At 34.8% G+C, this 26682-nt stretch overlaps 1 protein-coding gene across 13 annotated transcripts in view; it reads right to left on the bottom strand.

Annotated features, from left to right (window-relative positions):
- Positions 1-26682, bottom strand: part of DMD (dystrophin) — a 2843071-nt gene that overhangs the window by 1731553 nt on the left and 1084836 nt on the right. For all 13 annotated transcript variants that reach the window (XM_079909736.1, XM_079909735.1, XM_079909718.1 and 10 more), the window contains 2 exons: positions 11071-11163; positions 9563-9640 (listed from right to left, as the gene is read on the bottom strand). In XM_079909736.1, coding sequence (XP_079765862.1) covers positions 9563-9640; positions 11071-11163 — 171 coding nt within the window. The remainder of the gene's footprint in view (positions 1-9562; positions 9641-11070; positions 11164-26682) is intronic.

Genomic DNA, 26682 nt, shown 5'->3' with positions numbered 1-26682 from the left:
TAAACAATTCACCTTATGAAATTATTTTCAGTGATAACTAGCTTCATTTTAAGAGGAATAATTTCATATTGCATCGGAATATGAATTCAAAGATTATAAGATATGCTTGTATATATTTTTATGTTCCATGGAAGAATATTTTGAAATAAGTGCAACTATTTCTATTAGTACATTTCACAGATGACAAAGTGGAACCAAAGTCATGAAATTATTTGACAAATATCCTGTAGTTAGTGAGTGACAGGGTTAAATGGATACACTTCTTCTGGATCCTTGGAATCAATATATATAAGGTGCAGCCGTATCACAGGCCTATTGTGTAGACTGAAATTTTAATATAAAAAATAATACTTGTCTAACATAAATTAAAAATTTGGAATTTATATCTGAACACTGGATTTTATGAGTAATAAATGGAAGCAGTTTATGTTTGGTCAAAGATATTATGTTCTGACATACCCCAAAATACATTAAATGGCTATTTAAGTTTCTGAATACTTAAAGGACACATAAAATACTACTTTTAAAGAACACTTTAGAATCCTCTTTATCTAAGATCATATGCCAGGAAGAGTGAACACTATATCATTTTTCAGATCAGTGACATTTGACAACCATTCAATCTAATTCAGTGACAATTTTCAATGATGTGATTAATTGAATATTTGAACAAAGCTGACATTTGAATTTTCACCCTAGGCTTTTTAAGTACTCATTTTGGATTTGTGGTTTAATAATGTACAACAACGATCTTATTTTCTTTGTGCTATCTCACCTTGTATAGTTGAAATTACTTGGTAAAATTGTGCCACTCTGTCATAGACAATTGATGAGAGTAGTGAACATAATTATGAGATTTACAACTGTGTCAGTTAATATTAAATCACGTTAAATCAGTAAAGTCCCAGTATATGCCAGGGTATAATGCAACACTCTATTTTTGTCAGTTTCTTTAAAATAATGATGGAGTGCATTCTATGACTTCAAAAAGGCACTGGGGTTCATAAAGTATACACTTGGAAATCTTGGGATGGAAGAAGAGGAAACAAACTGGGATCAGCCAATGAATGGAAGACAGGTATCATAATGCATCTGGAGGACAGTTTAAAACACCACAGACAGTTAAATCTCCCTACCAGTTTTTTAACGGCTAAATTCCTTTACCAGTGAAAAAAATCAATCATTATTCAACTTTACATAAAATGATTAAAAATGCAAATTTGTATTAGAGGAAACTCATTGACTGGAATTTAATTATATCTAAGGGAAAAAATTTACCAATAAACAAGTTCAAATGACCCATTAAATATTTCTTTACATCTGAGAGAAGATGGGGTTAAAGACCTGTAGAACTGTATTCAGAATGTCTGGTGAAGGGGACTACCCACAAACAAGAGTGGAGAAGGATAAAGGAATGATAGAATGGCAGTATGAGAGATGTTTCCCTATTATCTGAGATTTGCTCTATCTACCTTCAATAAGTTACAAATAAATGGAAGCTGTGGATACATTTTATCTTGAGCTAGTATGTAGACAAACACAACCATTTGGTAGAGTCATCCCCTGTTTCACAGGATTTTGTATTGTCTTTTGTTTGCTTTTTTAAACCACGGCCAACTTTATTTCAAAAACCACCTCCACTCCCTCTCAGCAAATATTGTGATAAAGGCATCACTGCACTTAGAAGTACTTCTTTCTCAATAAGTGGTTTTCACAAATAAATTATTGATAGCAGGGATAACTTCATGTTAAAACAGCCACCAGAGAGAATGCAAATCAGAACATAAATGTGGTGTCTGAGCTCTACAAAGCTAAGTTGTGAGTGACATTTGAGTGAGGAGAGTAAGTGAGAAGTCAGGAGAGAAAAGAAAGGAAACTGAAGCACAGGCTCACATTGAGTTGCTAGTTTAGAATTAGGGAATATGTTAAAACTAGTCATTTATGGCAGAAGAAGAGGCCAAATTGGAGGAGGGGAGGACGGGTGGGGAGGGGAGGAGGAGAGGAGGGGAGGGAGGAAGGAAGGAGACAAAATGAACTTGACCTAAGAAGATCTTGAAACTACCACAAATATCTTTTCAAAAGGAAGTTTCTAATACCCCTTTAACAACAAGGGAGGGCCAATTTTTTTCACGTGATTTTAAAAATTAGGTTTGTGAACAGATTTGTAGAATTGGAAGGCCCCCTCATGATTTTCTATTAGCAATTATCAATTTCTTAAAACTCTGAATGAACTTACCACTAGTACCATTGGACCCAGAAGTCTTTGTAAAAAGTTTGCTTGGTTTTGTTTTATGATTTCTTAAGTTCCTTTGGTTATTGATGTAGGTACTCTATACTCCACTGTGTTAATTCTTGTAATTTATGATTTTAAATAGAATACAATCCAATTTCATTGCTTTTTTATAATCAACATATAGTTCTGTGTAGATTCCATTTTTGGTTTCTACTCTTGTACTTATTTTTTAATATTTTCTATGTTTAAATTGCATACACTTGATTTATTTCCCTCTTTTTTCTGATTAAATTTATAAGAGATTAGTCTATTTTATGATTTTATTACAAGGAACTAATATCTTAAATTTATCTAGCATTTCTTTTTTCTAACTCATTTCTTCATTTATCTTTTATTTCCTACTTTCCTTAGAGCATTTTTTTCTTTTTTGTAACATTTATGGTTGAAAGCTAGAATTAATTTATCTTTTTTTTTTTAATGAAGATAAAAGCAAAGACAAAAATTGAACCTCTGGGTAGAACTGAGGCCATTTCTCATGGGTTTTCTCATGGAATGCTTTTTCCTATAAAAACATGGATTTGTACTCTTGGTTTCTTATACACTTTAAATTAATCAAATTGAATTTTTTTAAGTATTATTAATTTCTACTGTTATATTATTATCATCAAAGATTATGCACTTTAAAAGTTCTTTTTATGTGTTTAATGACATTTTCACTACATTCTAATATATTATCCATTTTTTATTTGTACATATGCCAAGGGCGTTTTTTATATGTTTATCTTTGCCTACGCCTATAGTAAGTTTCATAGCAGGGTAGAAGTTAGAGATAACTCTTAGTCTATCTTCCTTTTCTTATTCTGGTGTTCCCCAGAAGCATGGGAGAGTAATGTCAGCTGGTTCCAAAACTAGCCAGAAACCACCTCCACTCCCTGTCAGCAAATGGGGGAGGTGGTATGGCCTTAAAAGTGAATGGCTTCCGAGACTTCCCTAGTGGTCCAGTGGTTAGGACTCCGCACTCCCAATGTGAGGGGCCCCGGGTCGATCCCTGGTCAGGGAACTAGATCCCGCGTGCTGCAGGGGACCCAGTGCAGCCAGAATAGATAGATAAATAAATAAATATTTAAAAAAAGAAAAAAAAAGTGAATGGCTTCCTGCTACACCCAGCAAGGTTGGGCCCTGGCCAACATTAGGGCTCTTAACGTAGAGATTCCCAAGTCTTCTTTTGACCAGAAGAAAAAAAAAAAAAAAATAGAGCTATCTGAAGGGCTGGGTTTTCTCTGATTGCTCCCCCTCCCACATTCTTCACACCTTCTTTGTTTGAGATGACCCACCTAGTATGAGATGGCTCCATCGTCCAGGATCTCTTATCCTCTGGCTTCTAGTTAGGTTCAACCAATGAGCAGCACTGGCAGACTATTAGAGGACTGAATAGAGAGACTAAGGTATCAATCTCCCACCTCCTCCAGCAGGCCATGATTTGAGAGTAACTGCATTCTTTAGGTACCTATGGTTGCACTTGCTATCCAGTGGACCCATTCCCAAGGTTAGAGCTTTCATTGGTTTAAGGTAACAGCTCTCTCCTCTTGTCTCTTTAGGTTTAGGGGTAGTAAAGCCTATTAACTGAGGCTAGTCTCTGGTGCTTCACCATTCATCGTTGGTTCCTTTAATCCTGCCCATATTTCTATATATATTCCTTTTATTACAGTCTTTTCAACTTTGTCTTTGCATAGGCTTTCTGATTCATTTCAGGACTGTTAATGATACACATGGCTTCATGAGATGACTTGGGCTTGGATAGTGACTATATCAGTGGATAATTCAATGGACTAAAAATGAAAGGCTTTTCCCCTGCCTATAAAAGGCACCACATAGGTCTACTGATGTCTGGCCATTCCCTAGGGATAGGGGAAATCATTCTTAATAATGACAAAGTTAGAATTTTCTGAATGCCTGTTTGAGAGCTCAGATTTGGATTTGGTTCATTTAAATGAAATTATAAACTACTGTTTTCCTTGCAAATCTAACCTTATGGGAGAGAAGGTTTATATATAATTCACACAGATTTTATAGAATCATCTATGCTTGGGAGTGTCGATAGGTAGAAAATCACTATTAAATCTACAGTTTATGTTATTTGTATTCTCAACTTTTTTCTTTGCTGCTAACTGTGTTGTAATCTGACAATGGTGAATTAAAGGCTCTGAATAAAAATATATTTCCTTCATTTATTCTTTATGGTTTTAGCAGTATTTCTATTATGCTGTAAGTTGTATTATGTTTTAATTATTGATTTCAACTTTCTTGGATAAAAATAATATTTTCAAATACTTATAAGTTTTTCTTTGTCATTAATATTCTTATCTCTGACTTTTAAAAGAACTTGTTTTATTACCCATTTAATTTATAATAGCCTTTTTATGTTTAGTCATTTTCATCTCACTTAGAACTAAATTCAAACCCTAACCATGGCTCCCCATGTTCTCCTCTTCCCAGCACCACCCTGCTACCTCTCTGATCCCCTACTCTACTACATTTTTTTCCACACTCAGTCCTCTCCACCTATTGAGTCCTATTTCCAAATGCTTTTTCTCCTCTAGGTCTTTTTATCCCACTGCCTGGACCATTTTCCTGTAGATAATCCCATGGTTCACTCCTTCACTTCCTTCCAGTCTCCACCTATAAGACAACCTAACCAAAGGCCTTCCCAAACCTCCTAGTCTATTTGTCTCTTCTTCATTCACTTAGCTATCACTACATACATTATACCTATTTAACATCCTCTGGTATTTGACTCTAAACTCCATGACATAAACGACTGCATTTGTTTTGATCACTGACTGCAGTGTTCCTACCATTTGGAATACAACCTGACATATAGTAGACACTCAATAAATAATGCGCTGAATCTAAAAATACAAACATTGTTCTGTTTAAGGTATGACTACTCAAAATCTCTAATCAATGCCTCCTCTAGTTCATTCTGAGAATCTGTGATTTTTAAAAGGAAAATAGTTCTATCTACTATTTTACTTAATATGCTTATTTATTTATACCCCATCCCAGGATCATTTAGTCATCTGCTGTAGAATACCCAAGGCCATTTTTAGGAAAATATCCTGCTCTTGAACGTTCTCTTTCTGTGTTTATTCTTTATGCTAATAATCAGAGAGTAAAAAACATGTCCCTTGGGATACTTTCCATTTCTTTTCTGCTTTCTTTTATTACAAAATAATGGGAAGTATAAAATGATAATACATTTACTTTTGAGCATTTGTATTCTGTGTCTTTTGGCCTGGGGCTAGCTCAGGTAAAGGTTATTTCACTCAAGGTTTTGGTTTACACTGGAGAATGTTTTACTTGAGATTCTGTCCTTTAATACAGAGACCTCAATTATATGTCATTCCCCATTAGGGCCCTGGCTCAAATGGGAGCTTTGTGGAAATTTTCTTTTGAAGGACTCCTTGTCCAATTTAACCCTCATTCGAGAGTCTTCGCCTGCTAAAACATTGGAATTTTATCAAGATTTTCTATTTTCAGTAAGAAATATAACCTCCTGAGAAAAGATCCATATATTGCATTAATCACATTCTAATTTTGTATATTCACTTATCACATTTTATTAAACAATTTCATAATAAAATACACGGTCTATGTTCAGATAGATAAATATGGCCATAATTTGGAGTTTGGCAGGTTGCAAGATCAGTTTTACTTTCCCTTCCTACATTCCTCTTATTAAACTTTTTTTTAAAAAATTGATAGCCTACATACAGAAAATATACTTAAGTGTACAGCTTGATAAATATTCTCAAAGCAAATGCACCTGTATAACGACCACCAGGTCAAAACATGGAAAGCTTCAACATCTCTGAAGATTTCATCCTGCATTTTAAAATCTAACCATTCTTCTGACTTTTAAACTCATGGAAGCATTCTGCCTATTCTTGAAATTTAATTAAACAAAATTACAGTAGATACACTTTTGTGTCTCACTTTTTTCTCTTTCCGGAAATTGATCTATCTTATGTACTGTGTGTCACTATCATTTGCTTACTTTCATTCTAATTTTGGCTATTACAAATGAAGCTACTATGAACACTCTTTCATATATATAAAATAATATTTTATATATATATGAATTTTTTGGCAAACATAGAAATGTATGTCTATTATATGCTAAGGAATGAAATTGTTGGGTCACAAGAAATGCACATTTTTATCACATTTAGTATATAATGCCAAACTATTTTCAATGGCTGTCTGAATTACATTTCTACCAGTTAGTTGTGAGAGTTCAAGTTATTCCATACCCTCATCTACACTTAGCATTATAAGTCTAATTTCAACCATTTTTGTGAATTTGTATTGGTATCTCATTGTAATTGTAATTTCCCCAATTATTGGTGAGGTTAAACACACTTTCATATTATTCTTGAACTTCTGAACATCCTCTTTTGTGAAGTTCCCGTTCAAGTTCATTGTCCATTTTTTCCATTGGATTTCTTTTTCTCATTTTATAAAACCTAAAATTAAATAAAGTATAGAGGAAAATCATAGGAGACACCTAATATACTCAATAGTGTAAAGATGTCAATTCTTCCCAAACTGATCTATAGATTTAACTCAATGTTGATCATATTCCAAAGAAGGTTTATGTGGAAATTAAAAAGATGATTGTAAAATGAACCTAGAAATACAAAGGGCTAATATAGCCAAGAAAATACTGAACAAGAAAAAAGTGGTAAAAGTTCACCAGATAACGAGATGCATTATAAAACGGCAGTACTCCACATGGCATGGTACTCATGATGTATAGACAAACAGAACAATGGAAGTGAACTTAAGTCCAGAAATAAAACTACAAATGTACTGAAAAATTTTTATGACACACTTAGTACTAGAGAACAATGGGCAAGCAACATTCTTTTTAATAAGTGATGTTGTCGTTCAGATTCCAAGTGAAAAAAATAAGCTGAATCTTAACCCATTCCTCATATCATATACAATAATCAATCATTTCCAGGTGAAATATAGATCCAAATTCAAATGGTAAAATAATAAAGCTTATATGGATAAAAGCAAAATGTAATACCATAATGGCTTTCAGCAGGCAAATATTTCTTAAACAGGACACATAATTATAAAGTGAAAGTTTATAAAAATGAACTACATCACAATGAAGAACTTCTCTTTATCAAAAGATAAAGTGAGTTAAAATTTTAATCCACAGAGAAGGAAAATATATTTGCAATACATAAAATAAACAAAGGACTCATATCCAGAACATAAGAACAACTCATAATTTTAATGAAGTTCAAGTTAATTTTTTCTGTTTTTGCATCATGCCTTTGTTTTCACATCTAAGAAATATATGGTTATTCCCAAAGTCACAGGGATTTTATTTTATGTTTTTTCTTTTTATTGCCAGAATTTCTTCTGGTCCTATATTGAAAATTATAAAATTAATAATTATAATATATACAAAAAAACCCAAAATTCATAATCTATAATCAGTATATGAAAAAACAAAACTCTTATCAAAAAAAAAACACTACAGTTTCATTAATCCACTACTTTAGAGGAGATCCAACAGCCTATGTTTTGACATTTTCTTGCTTGGAAGAGATCAATTTCTTCAACTAGATTAAATCTAATAATTCTTTGAGTTTTCTGCTGTTTTCCTTGCTCTTATATTTTGTAATGGAATACGAGGAATTGATATTTAAAAAGACATTTTCTTTGTCTAAGTTCCTAATATTGTTAAAATGTTTTCTTAATTTATATGCTACTGATCTTTCAAAATGTTCTATAGGATGAAATACTGCCATTTGCAGCAACATGGGTGGACCTAGAGATTATCATTCTAAGTGAAGTCAGAAAGAGAAAGACAAATACCATATGATATCACGTATATGTGGAATCTAAGATATGTACGACACAAACGAACACAGCTACGAAAGAGAAACAAACTCACAGATACAGAGAACAGACTTGTTGCCAAGGGGATGGGGCTGGAGGAGGGAAAGATTGGGAGTTTGGGATTAGCAGGTGCAAACTAGTATATACAGGATGGATAAACAACAAGATCCTACTGTATAGCACAGGGAACTATATTCAATATTCTGTGATAAACCATAATGGAAAAGAATGTGAAAACAAATATATATATTTATAAGTGAAACACTTTGCTGTACAGCAGAAGTTAACATGACATTGGAAATCAACTATACTTCAAAAAAAAGTTTATAAAAAGGTTCTATAGGACTGCTAATAAGGCAAACATTCCATAGATTATCTTATTCTGCTGCAGAAAATTTGCAAATATAGAGTTAATCACTGCAGGAAAATAATAAAAATATATAACACTTCTGTAAAATAATTTTTATAGGTTAAATATGATAGTAACCTTTCATAAAACTGACCGATTACTACACAACTTTCACTTCCATTTCCAGAATGATGTCCTCTCCCTGCTAGATGAGCTGAGCAATATTTGGGGGAGTATACATCATTACTAATCTATCACTAATTATGGTTATTTTAATAGTATATGATCAATTATTTGAATTTATCCTTGAAAGAGAGATGTAGTGTAATTAGGAAGTTACCAAAAAAGCCAGTAAATGCATTGGTTAATTAGAAAGATTGTAGGAAGTTAATAAGAAAGGAGGGCTGCCTCCAATATCATGAGAGAGGGGAGGAATCTCAAAGTCGCCCTGAGGAGACAAGAACTCCTTTCATCTACACGCTTGTTTACCTACGATTGTTGACTTTTTCTAATACCACACATATATTTTCTTCTAGTTAAACTTAATCAAACATAAGAATAGAAAACAAATTTGCAACTCTTATGCTGAGTTGAAATACTGAGTTTTCTGTGTAACTTTCATACTTGGATGTGTTATCTAATAAATGTTGGCTTAATTCAAACAAACTTTATCATCATGTGTGAACCCACTTTATACAAAAAAAATAATAGCCTATTAAAAGCCATTTGTTTCACGAACACTGCTGTAAGGAGCTGAGTTTACCACAGGACTTAATTTGGCCACCAAATATAACTGCATTATGTAAAATCTAAAAACAACACAAAGTGGCCAATCAGGTCTGGTTCACACCATTCCCTGCCCCCCTGTGGATGCATGCGTTTACTTCCTGAATCACATTAGCAGATGCACATGAACTAGAACATGTGCTCTCAATGGTAACTGCTTTGACTTATGAGAGAACTTGAAATGCTTTCTCTGTTTTTAGGGCCGAAGTCCTCACTCAAACATTAAGCATGCTGTCTCATGGTATCCAGACTCTGTCCAGGGCTCCACTTACATTATGTTTCTGCAAGACCTGTAGTGCCTTGTTGACATTGTTCAGGGCATGAACTCTTGTGGATCCTTTTTCTTTTGGCTGAAAACAAAATGAAACAATGTTGACTGCCCAGGGGAGAGAAGGACAATCTACCAGAAATGGAATAATTGATATATTTCACTTCTAAATTGGAATCTTTTAAATGATCACAGGTTGTGAGGCATTAATATAATGAATTTAAGTGCTTCAGGTTAATTATCCTTCTCATAGGAGTTTCTTATAGCATGGAGAAACTCCTTATAGCATGAATCAATTTCTTATAGCATGAAGAAACTCCTTATAGCATGAATCAGCCACTCCTCAAGAAAACTGATAGAATTTTTTTTTTCTTCACAAAAGAGTTTGGTTACCATCTCTCCTTCATTTTACACCTCAGTTGCATGACCACGAAGAGAAACATCAGCATGCATAAGGACATTTGCTAGTAAGATAGATAAGTGAGTCAATTCCCACACCTTTTAGGAAAGTTTAAAAGAGATTTGAGCCTAGCAAAATTCTATAATCCCAAATAGGCTTAACGGAAACTATTTCTGGCAATATTACCTTAATTGTCTTAGTCACTGAAGCTCAAAACCTCAATCATCTTTGGTTCTCTAACCCTCACCTTCAATCCCCAAAAGTCTTATCTTGTCCTGTAATTTTTAAACTAACATTTGCATAGTGTATTACAATATATGGATTAATTCATTCAGTTGTGGAGTTTTAGAAAGTCTACCATTATGATGCCTCAAGTATTTACTCCTAAAATGAGATCTACCCTCCTAAAACAATTTTAACTACACAATACAATGCTGTTAAGTATAGGCACAATATTGTACAGCAGGCCTCTGGAATTTATTCATCTTGCAGGACTGAAACTTTATACCTGTTGAACAGCAACTCCCCATTTTCCATCTCATATTAAGTGTTCTTAAATCCTAAGAGTTCTCATCACAGGAAAAAATAGATTTTTTTCTATTTCTTTAATGTTATATGAGATGATGGGTGTTCGCTAAACTTATTGTGATAATCATTTCATGATGTTTATAAGTCACATCATTATGATGCACACCTTAAACTTGTACAGTGCTGTATGTCAATTATATCTCAATAAAACTGGAAGAAAAAAAGACAAAAGACTAAATAAAGTTAAAAGTTAAACTTAAAAGGTCATTATGTATAAAAGCCTTATAAAGACAGCCACTAACAAAGATACCAAATAATAATAGAGAATAATATCTATTAAATAATATAAATTATATTACTGAAAATTTCACCTTCTTGTTCTGCATATGATAGAAGATGCCAAAACAAAAATAATATTGCAAGGCTGTTTTTTTCAGGAATAGGTCCTGTACTGCTACTTAAATCAGTAATTAGTAAATTACCTAATTTTACTGGATCTCATAAAACTATGCTGAGTCTGTTTCTGGTCTGGAATTCTTCTGAGGTTAATGTGAAGTTCCTTATAAATACTGTAAGTCACATACCAGTCTTTGCCCTGTCAGGCCTTCAAGAAGGTCTAGGAGGCGTCTCCCATCCTGCAGGTCACTGAAGAGGTTTTCTATGTGCTGCTTCCCAAACTGAAATAAGAAACATACCCTATTAAAGAAAGCATGCTTCCAGTGATCCATTTCTACGAATACGCCTTTTAAAATTTAAAGCTATGTTTAAGAATATTTAATGTATCTAATTCTTAATCTGCCAAGGGTGATGGATGAAAAGAGAACCTCCAAGTAAAAAACAAAAACCAGTAAATCATCATTCGGCCAAATCTATTTAAATATTTTTCTCAATAACAAGAGTTGGAGATCTATAGTCTAATGGATCTAATTAACTCAACTTTTTGAATGCTGATCTTATAAAGGAGAGAAAAATTGTTTAAATTATCAGGCAGTTGGGCACTGTTTGGGGAGAAGTAAACACACAAAGAAACAAAGACCACAAACAATTTGCCCTGGGTGGGTACATAAGATTTAACCATTTTGTGTACTTGGAAACAGAATGCATAATCATAGAGGGTTCACCATCCTTCACTCATAAAACATGCTTTCTGCGCATATACATTTTACATGCTGCCTCAGAATGATCCAGTCTCATATTGGATGGTTCAAATTTTAGAAAGGTATGATTTAAATTAAGTTGAAATATGTTGGTGAAAGCTTTTCATCTCTTTTTCTCACTTCTTTACTTGAGAATCATACTGAGGGAAAACAATAGCCACTAATAACATCTAACATTTTTGGAGTGACTATTCATGAGAAACACTCCACTGAATGAATTGATCTTGTAATTTTTGTGACGTTAGCATTAGTATACTCATCCTACAGATGAAACAGAGACAAAGAGTCCTACAGATGAAACAGAGACAAAGAGACAAAACAAGAAGACGATAAAACCAAGATTTTGGCCCAGATCTGTCTAACTCCTGGGGCTCTTGTTCTTTCTATTTTATCAAGCTGCTTCCTTGGCCTTTTCCTCCTTCCATTTGATTATCTTTCAAATATTTTATTTCTTCTGTCATACCCCCAAATATCTTCTTTTTCTGGTTCAAAGCCTACAATCCCTTCGTATGAAATCATTCACAACTCTTTCATCACCCAAGTTATCAAGAAAGCCCTACTTTATCAATGACAGATGCTTATTGAGCACCAATAAACCTGGGCTAGGTGCTAGCGCATGCACTAGTAAATGAGATGGATATGACCCCAGCCCTTGTGGAACTTTGAGTCGAGCAGGGAACACAAATATTCCTAAAAGGTAATGCTACAGAGAGGCAGTAAAAGGAACCCAGGAGCACATAACCATGGGAATTCCCATAGTCTGGGGATCAGGAAATACTTCCCTCAAAATGTCGGGTGATGGGTCTAACATTAGCCTTGGGTGATTGGGCTCTTCTCATCTACTCCTTTGATCACACACAAACTTTATATTTCACACAGCTCAAGAAGAGTCCTCGTTTCCAGGCAAAAGACATCTCTGAAGCTTCTAAGATTGAAGACAGAGGATTCAGGCTCTCCCTACAGCCAGGCAGCCATGTCCAAGACAAGTCCGGATAGAGCCTAGGTGCTTCAATTAACGATAACATTGATCCCTGCAAGAAGTCCACCATGCCAGGCTTTGGAAATCAAACCACATATGTGCTTTGACAAAGATAACTATAAGTTATTCTTTTGAAATTCTACTTGAATAGTTCTAATTAAAAATTTCAGGGGAAAAGAAATGACAAAACACTAAGATACTAGAACTTTTAAAAAGCACTTTTAGTATATATAATGTACAGGTAGATCTTAAAACAACAGTGCCATTCTTATGAAATAAGGAAAGCTTTCTATTAATAAGTAAAGAAAATGAATGTGGGCTTTATAATAATTCTGTCAAGAAACTCATATATATCCCGGAATAACTTGGCATTTGGGGGATAATATTAAGATTTCATTTTCAAATTGGTTGAAGGTCAACAATGCCTTGAAAATGCTATTTTGTTTTGTTTTGTTTTGTTTTCCAGGAGCAAAATTTTACAGATGCATTTGAGAAGTGAGTAGCTTCTAAACTTATGGACAAAACCAATATTGCAAACTGAAATGTGTCAGGTTTTGAAGAAAATAAAATATAGTTAGTTGACAGAAATACTTGCTGTTATTAAAAATATATATCTAGATAGGCAGATAGATAGACAGATAATAAAGTCTGGCAAACCAGGAGGGATGTGGGCGGTAAAATGTTCATTCAAGGAGAAGGGCTGGGACTTGGAAAGGAGTAAGTCTAGAGGCAAAGAATAAAGCATGAACCCCAAGGCCATAAGGATCATCTAGCATCCAAGATATGAGGACTAGAAAGCTTATGCTTTTGGGCAAGGAGCTTAAACAAAGGTCAAGAAGGCAAACAGGATCTTGCTTTGATACAAACTTATACACACAGACGAGGTATTGATATTTTATAATTCTCCCTTTTAAACTGGAATCAAACAAAATAGAGAGGGAGGGAAGGACTGCAGACTAATCAGAGCGCACATCTAGTTGGGGCACCTAGAAAGCAGTGAGGTGATAGAGAAAAAGACGGTTTTCGGTATCATATATAACTTTCAAACTCATGCAATCAATGATATATTAAAGTTTCACAACTGAAATCCAACTTATATTTGTTATATCCACCACAATCTCTAACAGGGTGCCTCTCAAAATGTTCCAGTAAAGCAACTTTCAACAGACGAGACTGAATTTATTTACCCCGGAGCCTGGCAGTGTAAAGTACATAGTGACTGCAGGTTCAAAACTTCTATGAAAGCATATGTTTTATGTTAAGAATTCATGGAGATTTTGTCTTCCTCTCTTAATGCATGTTTAACTTAAAAGTAATTTCAAGCACTTTGATTGAAAATTCCCCTCCTATGGTCTAATTAAATTGATGTTCAATGAAATGTACAATATTTAGCCTGTAACTTCATGAATGTTCAGGTGTTTAGTCTTATACCTCCTGGACTATGAATATCCTAGAGAAAGCAAAAACTCTCTTTTCTCTGGAATGGTTTTCATTTCTTTCCTAGATTCAACTCCTCATTCCATAGCACTCTAGGTATGATGTAGCAAAAGTAGCACACGTTTCTGAGGCAGCAATAGCTGATTTTTCGAACCCGAGTCTCCTATTCACTAGCTGCATTGTCTCCGGCAAGTGACTTAGTCTTTCTGAGGAACAATTTATTCATTAGTATCAACAGAATGGGGACTGAAATAATAGCACATCAGTCTTAAGCCTCTGAAACAGTGCAGGTATGCTGTACAGACTTGGCAAATAGTAGGTACTCAATAAATATAGAAAGCTTTTTTCTGTTTTATTCTACTATTCCTTGGCTTCTTTTTCTTTGGCCAAATATTAGACATAAATACAATTATGCTTAATTATTGAAAATACAGAGCTCAGATACAATGTGTTCTGTTTTCTCTTAGTTTGGTACCCCTGTAAGAGTGAAAGTCAAGGAGGGAAAGTGTCCTTCCATATTCAATTACTAATACTAATACATGTGGATGGCAAAGGGGAAACACTCGGAGCCTTCAAGCTCTTTATCTTTTTGTTGTTCTTTTGCTTACTTTTCATTAAATCTTCTTCTGTTTTCCTCTCTTTTTATCTCCTATGAAAGACATCTACTATGCCTTTTTGCTGCAAGTGACACTTACTTCATGAAAACAGTATTATTTCTTTAAAAATTCCCTATCTTTAATGGCTTTCTTTTCAAGTGTATGAAAATTATTTTATAAGACACATAAAACATTAAATGTGCCTTGGGTCATATGACCCTGTGGCTCTCTATCTTCAATCCCTTTCCTGACTAATATTTTCTTTAAAAAGTGAACTTTTGGTATTACTTAGCAGTTTCTTACATTCACTTACATATTGAATTCTTCCTTGCTAACCCAAATATCAAGATGAAAGGACCATAAAATGAGACAGCAATCCTTCCAGATCATTGTCAGGATGATATAAAGAAATTCTACATTTATATCAATTTCTTTATTTTTTTTTACAGACAGTGTTCAAAAAGAAACTCAGACAGGTTGATTGGTAACTGGCATAAACAAAGTGAAAAAATCGAAGTAAAAAAATTGAGAAAGGGACAGAAATGAATTGAAAAATATTTAAATAGTTTCTGACTCTTCAGAGTTGTGTCAGTCTTTTAACCCGTAAATACACAGAGATCAATACCATGTTGCACTAAAAGAAACTTGAAGAGCACAGGAATAATTTAACATGGCCTTCTGGTGGTAGAAAAGTCAGCCTCTGGACATCCGTGTTGCTGAGAAAATCAAGATACCCCTCTGTGATTCTGAATCTTTAGCTATTAGAAACACCAAGAGCAAGAAAAACACCAAAGAGGAGAGCAAATTTGATTCCAAACTTATTGGTAAATCCTGCTGACCAGCTCCCATAAAAATAATGCAACCCACTATAATATAAATAGGCAGTTTTCATAGATGCTTGTTTTCTTAAGCATGGGTTGTAAAAAGTATTTCATAAGATAATTTTATTGAGGTTAGCTCAGTGAATGTTCACAGACTGAAGACATTCATATTATCATTACCCCCATGGTGAAAAAGAATATGATCAGCATCCTCAGAGCTTCCTCACACCCCCTTCTGTGTACTAGCCCTTTCAAGGATGACTACTCTACTGACTTTTAACACCATAGATTAGTTTTGCCTTGAAAGGAATCTCTTAAAAACAGAAGAATAAGGCTGGTTTAGTGTCTCATTTTAGGAAACTAATAATTGAAAGACATATGGTTTAGGAAGAGAGAATTTGGAAAGAACAAAAAAGTTGCAGTGATGAAATATGTTTTACAAAGCACAGGGAAGTACTGCAATACAATGAGTAAGAATATTCTCTCTGCCCCAGAATTCCTTGGTTCAAATCCCAGCTCTGCCATATTTCATGTGTGTGATATGAGCAAGTAACTTAATCTCTCTGGGTCTTACCTTTTATCAACTGTAAAACAACGATGTAGTATTACCTAGCTTGTGGTGATGCTGTGAAGATTTAAATGCATTTGGAATAGTACTTTGCTCTAAGATATACTCAATAAATGTTAGCCATCATGAATTTATTCCAAACGTTTAACCCTAATAATCCATATTTTCCAAAATTTCCTTGGAATTTTTGGCTCAAAGTAACAGAAGGGGTCAACTTCAAAGTATTGGTATGGGGATTAAACGAGTTAATAAATATACGGTGTCCAGCATGTTTCCTGGCATAGGAAATGCTCCATAAACCCTAATCACATTTCCCATTTCCCCCTTTCATTAAATGTCATCATCTGGAAATAGAGAGTAGGACTCTCCTTTGAGGGTGCCAGGATCCTAGCAGGACTTGGCTAACTTGAGGAGAGTTAATAGGGAACAATTTAAAAAGGTGAGGGCAGGGTATAAAGAAACCACCAAAACTGGTAATAGAGAACTGCAATTATCACTCCTAGACACATAGGAAAAAAGAGAAAGAGAGTGGTTATTGGTCCATGAACAAAGAGAGAGTCGAGAGAGTCACCTGACATGAGCTTTGATATTTTGGTGATGAATGCAGCTATCTTGTGGTAAATAACTGCCCTGATATTTCTTTCCTCCCTTCCTCTGATCTCCTGTAAATGCTCCCAAGAGCCAAAACCAACTGGAAACCAGAGAGCAAGGAAGTCTGCTGATATCATCCACAGAGGTCAGCCTCCCAGGGAAAAGAAGGGCAGAGAGTGGTCCCAGAGGGATAAACCAAAGACATTCAACACCCTAGACAGGGAAAACAATTCCCTTGATACACAGGATCAATGTCAGGGATGCCCATGTCAGAAAATAAATGAAGGCCCCAGTGCTTCTCCCCAGACTGCCTATATTATTTTTATCTCTGGTAATGTTGTTTTAAAGACCCAAATGTATCACTGGGACACTTTCTCTCCTATAATAGGGGTATCAAAGTACTGGAATGTTTAGCAGGCTTTAACAGATGAAAATTAACATATATTATTCATTGTTCCTGAGCATCAAATATTTTAAAACTTCTATGTACCACAAATAGCACTAAAATCTGGGCTGCAAAGATAATGTTTTAAAAAATTCCAAGTTATTCCTTGGAGCTAAGAAGTGCTCAAGAGCTAAGTTAGATAATATAATAGTTTTACAGTCTCTCCAGATATGAAGTGTTATTTGGCAGTAACTCTTTATAAAACATAGTCACTAGGACCCAATGTGTATGTTACACTATTACGTATACAAGAAGAGATTCAACCAGATTGCACATTAGAACTTTCAACAGCAGCCACAACAATGGTTAATGGAAATCAAGTCATTATCTGTAAATGGTCTATTATAAAACCCCAAGTAATGTGTGCTTAACCAAGAGTCAGCACGGTTTGTTGTCTGATCAGGTCTACATTTAATATGGTTTGTAATAAAACTGAATTCTTAACCCAGGCCTGTGTTTTCTCATCTGTAAATTAGATAGATCAGTACTAATTCAATTACCAGTTATCCTGAAACAAAAATTAGTAAACTTATATGTAATTTTATCTTGTATTTCTAGTTATAATGTTAATATAATTCACAAATAGCTATTTTAAAACATGTAGAAACCTTATAAACCATGATTGTAGCTAATTCTGTTATATCACCTTTAAACACCCCCTATAAATTTAAAATTATGAAAGTTAAATTCAGTTTTTATTGAATCACAAAGGTATAAGATTTAAGCTTGAGATAGCCAGGCAGGGGAGTGGAGATTGGTTATATTCTATCCCAGTAAAAGCTTCTGCAACAGAAGAAGTACAGTATAAGGTTTGCAAGATGAAGCACTTCATTTCAAAGCATCTAAATAACACTATGATTCTTCAGAAAGAAAGAAAATATTGTGACACAATGGGCACACTCACTACAGAAATGCCAACCATTAGCACTTAGCTTCCCGCAAAATGCAGAGGGAGAAAGAACTATTCAGACTTGTTCAGATCCTATGGAATGAGACTCTATGGTCAAAAGACATCTGTACATGCCTTTAGTTAATAACTGTAAATTTTATTTATAAAATTAATATTCTTAAAATTTCTCAACTACATTGCAGTGCAATTGTGTGTGGACAATTATGTGACAAGACAGCCTCTTCCTAATCGTTCCCTGCCCCTACCTACTAGAAAGTCAGCCTTGGGCTATTCATTCTCTCTTCTCCCATGCTTATGAGGTGGGTCTGCCAATAAACAGTGTGAAATCAAGGGAACAGGAAACACACAGAAAGGAAAAAAGTCACATAGGCTGGAATATTTAAATAAGAGCTTCTGTCCCCATTATACCTTTATTCCCTTCTGATAGGTTGAATCATATGAAATTTTAAATTCTGCAGTCAAATATGATTGAAAACTGGCAATTTCACATGATTCAACCTCATATATTTTGTAATGACATGCGTAATAAACATTCAGTGTTTAGTTTAAGTCAGCCACATTTCTGTGCACTGTACATGGACTATTTTAATTAATTCTTATAACAATCAATTAAAATCAATCCCATTTTACGGATGACACAACTTGAGACATAGAGAACTAAGTAACAGCAAATAAGTGGTAGATATGAATCCAAACATAGGTGGTATATTTCCAGATTTATTAACCATTCTCTACTTTGTAACTGCTGTTTGAGCTGGCATTCTTTGATGACAATGCCTTTCAGGGTCAGTATTAGATAAGTTTTACTTGTGTATTTTCATAATGTCTTTCAATAAAATAAGGATAATTTAACTAATTTATTCTTTTCTTTCCCCTGAGGTTTCTGAAGGTCAGATACAGTTATATAACCTACAAACAAAATTGCTTCTAATTTTACGTTGAATTAGTAACTGAAGGGTGATAACAGTGATAATTCTACATATGTACATTAGAAAAATTCTTCAATGTCTTAAATTTCTATTGTTATATCACTCTTTAGGGGGATGCCTCGATGAATCCAGTAAATATTGTTCTAGAGACTAAAACAAATTTTTAACATGCAGAACTCACTCAAAGGTATATGGAAAATCTGGCTTTTTAATGTAATTAAATTAAAACACAAAAGCAATTGCCCCCCACACTAAAAACCTAGGAGGCTATAAATCAACATATAATAAATATAATTCTTAAAACTGAATAGGATTGAATAATAGTAAATAGAAGGAAAAGCTTTACTCATGTTTTTAGTGCAGTTATTTCTTGAGAGATCCACTCATACATGCCAAGTACTTATTGAAAGTCTTCCATGTGAGATTCATGCAGTTACATGTTAAAGAATATAGCACTTGGGGTCAAATAGGCCCTCATTTCATTGCAATTCTAACTTTTCCCAGCTGTGTGAATTTGGATAAATGATTTAGTAATTTGTTTGTTTTCCTCGTGTGTCAAAGGAGGGAGAGTAAGTTATTCAATTAAATGTAACAGCTATTATTCAACTACTTTTTATTGTGCTCAATACTGGGAATAACTGGGAAGATAAAAGGTAAAAAAGATACTGCCATTGTTTTTTCAGCTTTAGTCACAATCTATGAAGGATGTATGCAGTTAAGCAAAGATATGTATAGCACTGTATTATAACCCTATCGATAGTGGTGTTGTAAGCATGGTGCCAACACAAATAAGAGATGTCGTCTTCACTTGAGAAGATAAGAGAAGCAGAAATCCTAGAACTGAATTTACAACATTGAATAGGCAATTAACAAGGAGATGTGAAAAGAGGAGAAGAATGCCAAGCAGAGGGACATTTCAGATACTAAGATTCGGATAAATTAAATTACATTAAACCATGAAAAATCAGGTCTTAGAACACAGGGTATATGGAGTGATGGGAGATGATGAGACTTGAGATGTATGAGACACCACAACAAAGGGGGCTTGGTCTGCCAACCTAAAGGAGCTTGAGCAAATATTTAATGGTCATTTGTTTTCATTCTTTTGAACAAGGTATGTAATTTTGAAGTGTTTACCGTATTTTTCACATTAATATTTAGACCGATGTCTTAAGGTAGTTAACCTTATTTAGGAAAGGCGAATATAGACATTGTTCAGAGGTGAATTTTGGAGTCCTAATAACTCAAGAGAACTATTCTTGTGTGGAAATATTACTTGACAAGGGAGTCATTTAGTTCAGGAGCAACTGCTCTAAATTATAAATATGAGCTCCTTAAAACTCTAAGCAGTTATCTACCTTTCCACTGGAACTTCTTTTTGCAGAAGCAGAGGTCACAATCTGTGGTAGATTAAACACAAAACTGGGCCAACTATTTCATCCTTTCCTGAATCCATGCCCTTTGCAGCAGGACTTTGCTGCTCCTCTCACGAGGAGGTGGTTTCTACTTCTCTACCTCTGGAATCTGGACTGGCCATTGCCTTGGTCTGGCCAATAGAATGCAGTGGAAGTTATGTTGTTCTACTTCCAAATGTAGGCCTCACAAAGGCTTGAACACTTTTGCTCTCTTGGTAATGCCTCCCCCTTCATCATAAGAACATGCCTTAGCCAGATAACTGGAAGGTGAGACATGTGAAGCAGAACCAAGTTACACCACTAGTCCCAGATAAGGTCACCCCAGACTGGCTGACAACCAGACATGTGGGAGAGCTTAGCCAAGATCAGCACAGCCACCTGGTCGAACCACAGCTAGCTAGAGACACATGAATAATCCCAGGAGAGATCTGAAGAACTTCCTGGCTGATCTGAAGAGCTGAAAGAATAATAAATACTTGTTGTTTTAACCTACTGAGTTTCAAGGTAGCTTGTTACATAGCAATAGTGAATTGATACATGTTCATATATGAATGTTTGTTTCTATAGAGGAGAAGAAGTCTGAAAAATTAAACTGTATTATAAAGACTGATAAATTATTTATGGAATATTTTTAAAGGAGCCCTTTGTGCAGAAGAACTCCAAGCTAGAAAACATTTCACTGCTGAAGTTGAAAATGGACAAAAAACCATTATCTGTAGAGATTTGACTCAATGAATGATCTGGAAAAAAGCACAGTCAATATACTCTACAGAGCTCCTTCGATTCCATCTTGCAAAAAAAATAAAAAGTTCAACAAAGCCCTATTTTAAAAAATTCTCAGCTTCATGGAGCAATTTAAAAAAAAAAAAACAGTGTCAATCTTAAGATTTACAATACTATCTTTAATAAAATGTAGGGTTTTTTTAAACTCTTTTGTGGTAGCTATATGTTGTAAAAAAAACAAAGATTGTGTTTCTTGCTCAACATGCTCATTTGAAGTTCACTTGAATCTTATGAGAAGTTAAGAAAAGGAAGACTGTTTCATTCTCCTGTTTGATAGATTTTTTACTCTGCTGTCACTTTAGATAAAAATTCCTGTTTATCTAATTTTCTTCATTATAAGTTCTAATTTGTATCAGTTTATCATTCAGATGTTTTCAAAATAAAAATAATGAATCCAAAAGAATTCTCTCTGAATTACACTGTCACCTTTGGTTAGCGTCTCGAGAATAATACACTTTTAAATAAGTTAAGCTGAATAACAGCCAAGGCAAGTAGTTAGATTTGACACTTTTTCCTCCCAAAGCTTCTGAGAAAAATTTTAAATTGTCTTGTACATTAACTAGAAAATCTTAATAGGCACCTGTTTATTTCAAAAATCGAAAAAACAGTTTAATAGCTCTTTAAATAGAAGTTTTATACCAGGACTTTTCTACTAATACATGACTTCACTGTAAAAGGTGCCTGATTTAGTAATTCATTTTTATCAATACCAAACATTTCCTCATTATAAAACACTGCTGTGCAAAATGTTTTATTTTATGAACACAGCAACTGTCCAAAAATACTATTGAGCAAAAAGGAAACAAACTATCTTGGCTTAAAAATATAAGAATTACCAGATTTTAAAAATAAAGAATACCCAAGAGGCACATGAAAAGATGCTCAACATCACTAATAATTAGAGAAATGCAAATCCACACTATAATGTGGTATCACCTCACGCCGGACAGAATGGCCATTATCAAAAAATCTAGAAACAATAAATGCTGGAAAGGGTGTGGTGAATAGGGAACCCTCCTGCACTGTTGGTGGGAATGTAAATCGATACAACCACTATGGAGAACAGTATGGAGGTTCCTTAAAAACTAAAAATAGAACTACCATATGACCCAGCAATCCCACTACAGGCATATACCCTGAGAAAACCATAATTCAAAAAGAGACATGTACCACAATGTTCACTGCAGAACTATTTACAATATCCACGACATGGAAGCAACCTAAGTGTCCATCGACAGATGAATGGATAAAGAAGATGTGGCACATATATACAATGGAATATTACTCAGCCATAAAAAAATAACAACGAAATTGAGTTATTTGTAGTGTGGTGGATGGACCTAGAGTCTGTCACACAGAGTGAAGTAAGTCAGAAAGAGAAAAACAAATACCATATGCTAACGCATATATATGGAATCTAAAAAAAAAGAAAAAAAAATGGTACTGATGAACCTAGCTGCAGGGCAGGAATAAAGATGTAGACATAGAGAATGGACTTGAGGACACGGAGTGGGAGGGGGAAGCTGCGGCAAAGTGAAAGTAGCATAGACATATATACACTACCGAATGTAAAATAATTAGCTAGTAGGAAGCAGCAGCATAGCACAGGGAGATCAGCTCGGTGCTTTGCGATGATCTACAGGGATGGGATAGGGAGGATGGTAGGGACGCTCAAGAGGGAGGGGATATGGGGACATATGTATGCATATGGCTGATTCACTTTGGTGTACAACAGAAAGTAACACAGTATTGTGAAGCAATTATACTCCAATAAAGATCTATTTAAAAAAAAAAAGAATACCAAAACTTATGAACATATGTCACCTGGTTGAATGAACTTTCTCAGTCTCTTAAATTTAAATACTACTGGGAATGCATTAGCAATCTATTATTGAACTTGGACTGTAAGATTTGAGATGGAGGTTTAAACATAAACTTAAATTTAAAATAGAAAAAAATAATTTTAATTGGTTTTAAAAATGGCTCCTTCTGATTTTAAAACCAGTGAATGTACTTTATAAAAAAAAAGATATACAGAAAAATATTACAAAGAAATAAAAGGTATAATCTCACCACTCAACCAGTGTCAACTATATTTTTGCACAGTTATTTTTCTATTCATATATAAGCACATTTTTTTCAAACTTGAATTATCTTATATTTCTAGTCTTTCTCTTCTTCTTTGTCTTCCTCTTCTTCTTCTCATCTTCCTCCTTCATTCCCTGTTCTCCTCCTTCATCAACCAAGGTGCCATTTTTGAGTGTTTCTTAATTAAACCAAGATGTTCTAAGAATTTTATGATCAGTGTCAAACTTATTCTGTTTGATATTAGAAGAAATTAGTGAGAAAGGTATTGTTTCTACCTTTTTAGACATGAGGATATTAAGATTCAGTAGTCTTAAGTAAATTCACCAAGGTGTTTAAACTCAGATTCAAATCTATTTCCTCTAACTCTGAAGGCTATATCTTCATCCCTACCCCACTTTCTTGTTTTTTGTTTGTTGATTTTTTTTAAACCTCATATGATAAACATTTCCCTGCATAACAAAATCTAAAAAAAAAAATTTGAAAAAAAAGAAGGCATCATGGTGAAGCTAGTATATTCTATTAAATATACTATTATTCTATTAAAAACAGATTCTTGTACTGGCATCCTTCCAACTGTGGTTCCATTAAGGGCTCACAGTCATGTTTATCTTAGACTGTATTATAAGGACCAGAAACTAAAATGTGCCTGTGTCTAAGATGAAATGATGACTCTTCAAATCAGCCAATTTGGGAGGTTGCAAATCATAGTCGACCCTCTAGGTATTTATCATCGTGTAGCACTGGGAATTATCCTGACCTCCTCATTTTATGGAATATACTGACCATGGTATGATTGTTTTCAGAAGGATTTAGAAGCTAATTTATCAAAAGCCTATTCTTTGATATTTATGTTCATCAACTTTTGATAATTCTTCCCATTTCTTATTTTATCCCTAATATAATTGTGTGGGCAATCCATGAGGAAATAAATCAACAGGAATTGATTCATTAATGAATGTGTGGAAAAAATAATACAGAATACTAAATATTGTTATCTGTTTTAGTTCACAAAACAGGCATCATCTTTTATAACACTTCAATTACTCGTAAGCCAATCTTAAGAGCTCCTTTGAGGCACTTAAAAGTATACATGATCGGGCTTCTCTGGTGGCGCAGTGGTTGAGAGTCTGCCTGCCGATGCAGGGGACACGGGTTCGTGCCCCAGTCCGGGAAGATCCCACATGCCTCAGAGCAGCTGGGCCCGTGAGCCATGGCCGCTGAGCCTGCGCATCTGGAGCTTGTGCTCCGCAACAGGAAAGGCCACAACAGTGAGAGGCCCAAGTACCGCAAAAAAAAAAAAAAAAAAAAAAAAAAAGTATACATGATTATTAAAATGGACTTTGCCTTCTTTAATGTAATCTGTAGTGGCTAAAATCAATTTGACCACAAATTAGTCTTTAAAAACCAACTGGGCTTAATATGGGAAAAACAGCCGTGGTAAAGTGCTGCAATCTTCTTGTATTTTTATGCATGATCCATTATGAACTGAAGAAGAATAGCAATTCTAAGGTTTTAAGGATAAATACTTGCTCAAGAGATACATAACAGAGAACATATGTCAATAATAATCAAAATGAGAAACAAAACAAAATGATGCAGAAACATAATATCCACACTTTTACAAAACCTAAAGGCAGTAATAAATGGTACAGCTTGTCAACGGCTAACATGCACACCTGGGATGAAACCGTCATAACAACACCCAGAATCCCATTGAACAAAATTGCCAGTTGTAACCAGAATCTAATCAATAATGGAGCCCAGCCCCATTGTTTTTTGTTTGTTTGTGTGCTTGCTTGGTCAATGTTTTGAAGATTCTTCATACCATATCCTATCATTTTGAAAATGCCTTTTCCTTGGTTCATTGCTATAAACTTCAATTCCAACTCTGGACAGAACCATCCTCCTCCAATCTGCAATCTTTTTTTCATACTTTTCTCCATATATTTATTCCTTTCTATCTTGGTCCATTTTTCCTCTCACCCTCACCATCAGTCTACCTTCTAACTCTTTCCTCAGTGTCTTCTGAAACCCTAAAGTATTTTGAAGAGTTGCCTTTATGCCCTCAGTCTCAGTTACCCCACCACAAGCTCTTCTTACTTAGAATTTAATCTTCATTTTAATTTACCTGCAATCGTAACAGGTTAAAGGCTTACCTCCATTTTCCCCTTGCTATGATTTAAATTTTTGTGTGCCATCCAAATTCATATGTTGAAATACTAATACCCAGTGTGATGGTATTAGGAGGTAGGGCCTTTGGGAGGTGCTTTAAAAGTCATGAGGCTGGAGCCCTAATAAATGAGATTAGTGCCCTTATGAAGGAGGCCCCACAGAGATCCCTAGCCCCTTTCACCATGTGAGGATACAACAAGAAGACCTTCACCAGAACCTAATCATGCTGGCACCCTGATCTTGGACTTCCAGAACTCTCCAGAACTATCAGAAAATTTTTTCTGTTGTTCATAAGCCACCCAGTCTCTAGTATTTTTTTATAGCAGCTTGGAGAGACCAAGACATACCTCATATTTAAGATCATGTGGCAGGTTGATATTTTGACATATTAGCTGGTGCTTTGCCCCAACTCTTGGAATCTATACATGTGTACTTCCCCAAGTATAAGTTTGTTACCATGAAAAGAAAAAGACACAAAGGCTTAAATATTATGTTTCTACATACCATCTGAAATCTATGGCAAAAATCAGAGCTGTGCATTGCAAAATCCTCAGAATGTTGAGTACAATGACATATTATCTATCCCATAAATAAAAGAGTTGGGAAAACTGTATATAGAATCAAGTGTGCCTCATCCCAAAGGAGATACAGTTTAACAGCTGGAAAAAGGACAGGATTGAAATGGATTATGGTGAATAAGACAGATAGCCTTTATTGTGAGTTTCTGAGAAGGACTCCATTATCCCTCTCCTGCTCTGAGTTCAAGTCCCAGAAAACCTACATATGTTGGGGACAATCCCAGATCTGAGAAGACCTGTGCCTGGCTTGTTAGCATATGCACTGGGAGATCAGAGAGTCCTCCCTCCACCCCCCATCTCTATAGCACCAGTGCAGTAGAAAAGGCAACAGCAACGATGAGTCAAGTGTCAAAGCAGGTAAGGCTGAAGGGATGCCCTGGGACACTTGAGGCATGCCTAAATTTGTAAGAAGGGGACAAAGAAAAGGACATGATAGCTGAGGGCTTGACAGGAGTTCAGTCATCTCTGGTGGTGATCCGGGCATAGAAGCTAACAGGCAAGAACAGACAGCATAAACTAATTGTATCAGCAGAAGACTCCAAGTAAGGATGACTATGGACCTATGACCCCTGATAACTGGATGTGATATAAGCCCCTTGAAACTTAGAGGTTGACATGCTATCATGACCAACATGCTGTTGACCATAATAATATTTAATAGCTTTACCTCATAACTCTTTGACCTGCTAAGTTCCAATGCTTTGATCATCACATTGCATCCAAACAC

The sequence above is a fragment of the Stenella coeruleoalba genome, assembly GCF_951394435.1.
Source record: "Stenella coeruleoalba genome assembly, chromosome: X".
Taxonomy (NCBI): Eukaryota; Metazoa; Chordata; class Mammalia; order Artiodactyla; family Delphinidae; genus Stenella; species Stenella coeruleoalba.
This window is presented reverse-complemented; position numbering and strand designations above follow the sequence as displayed.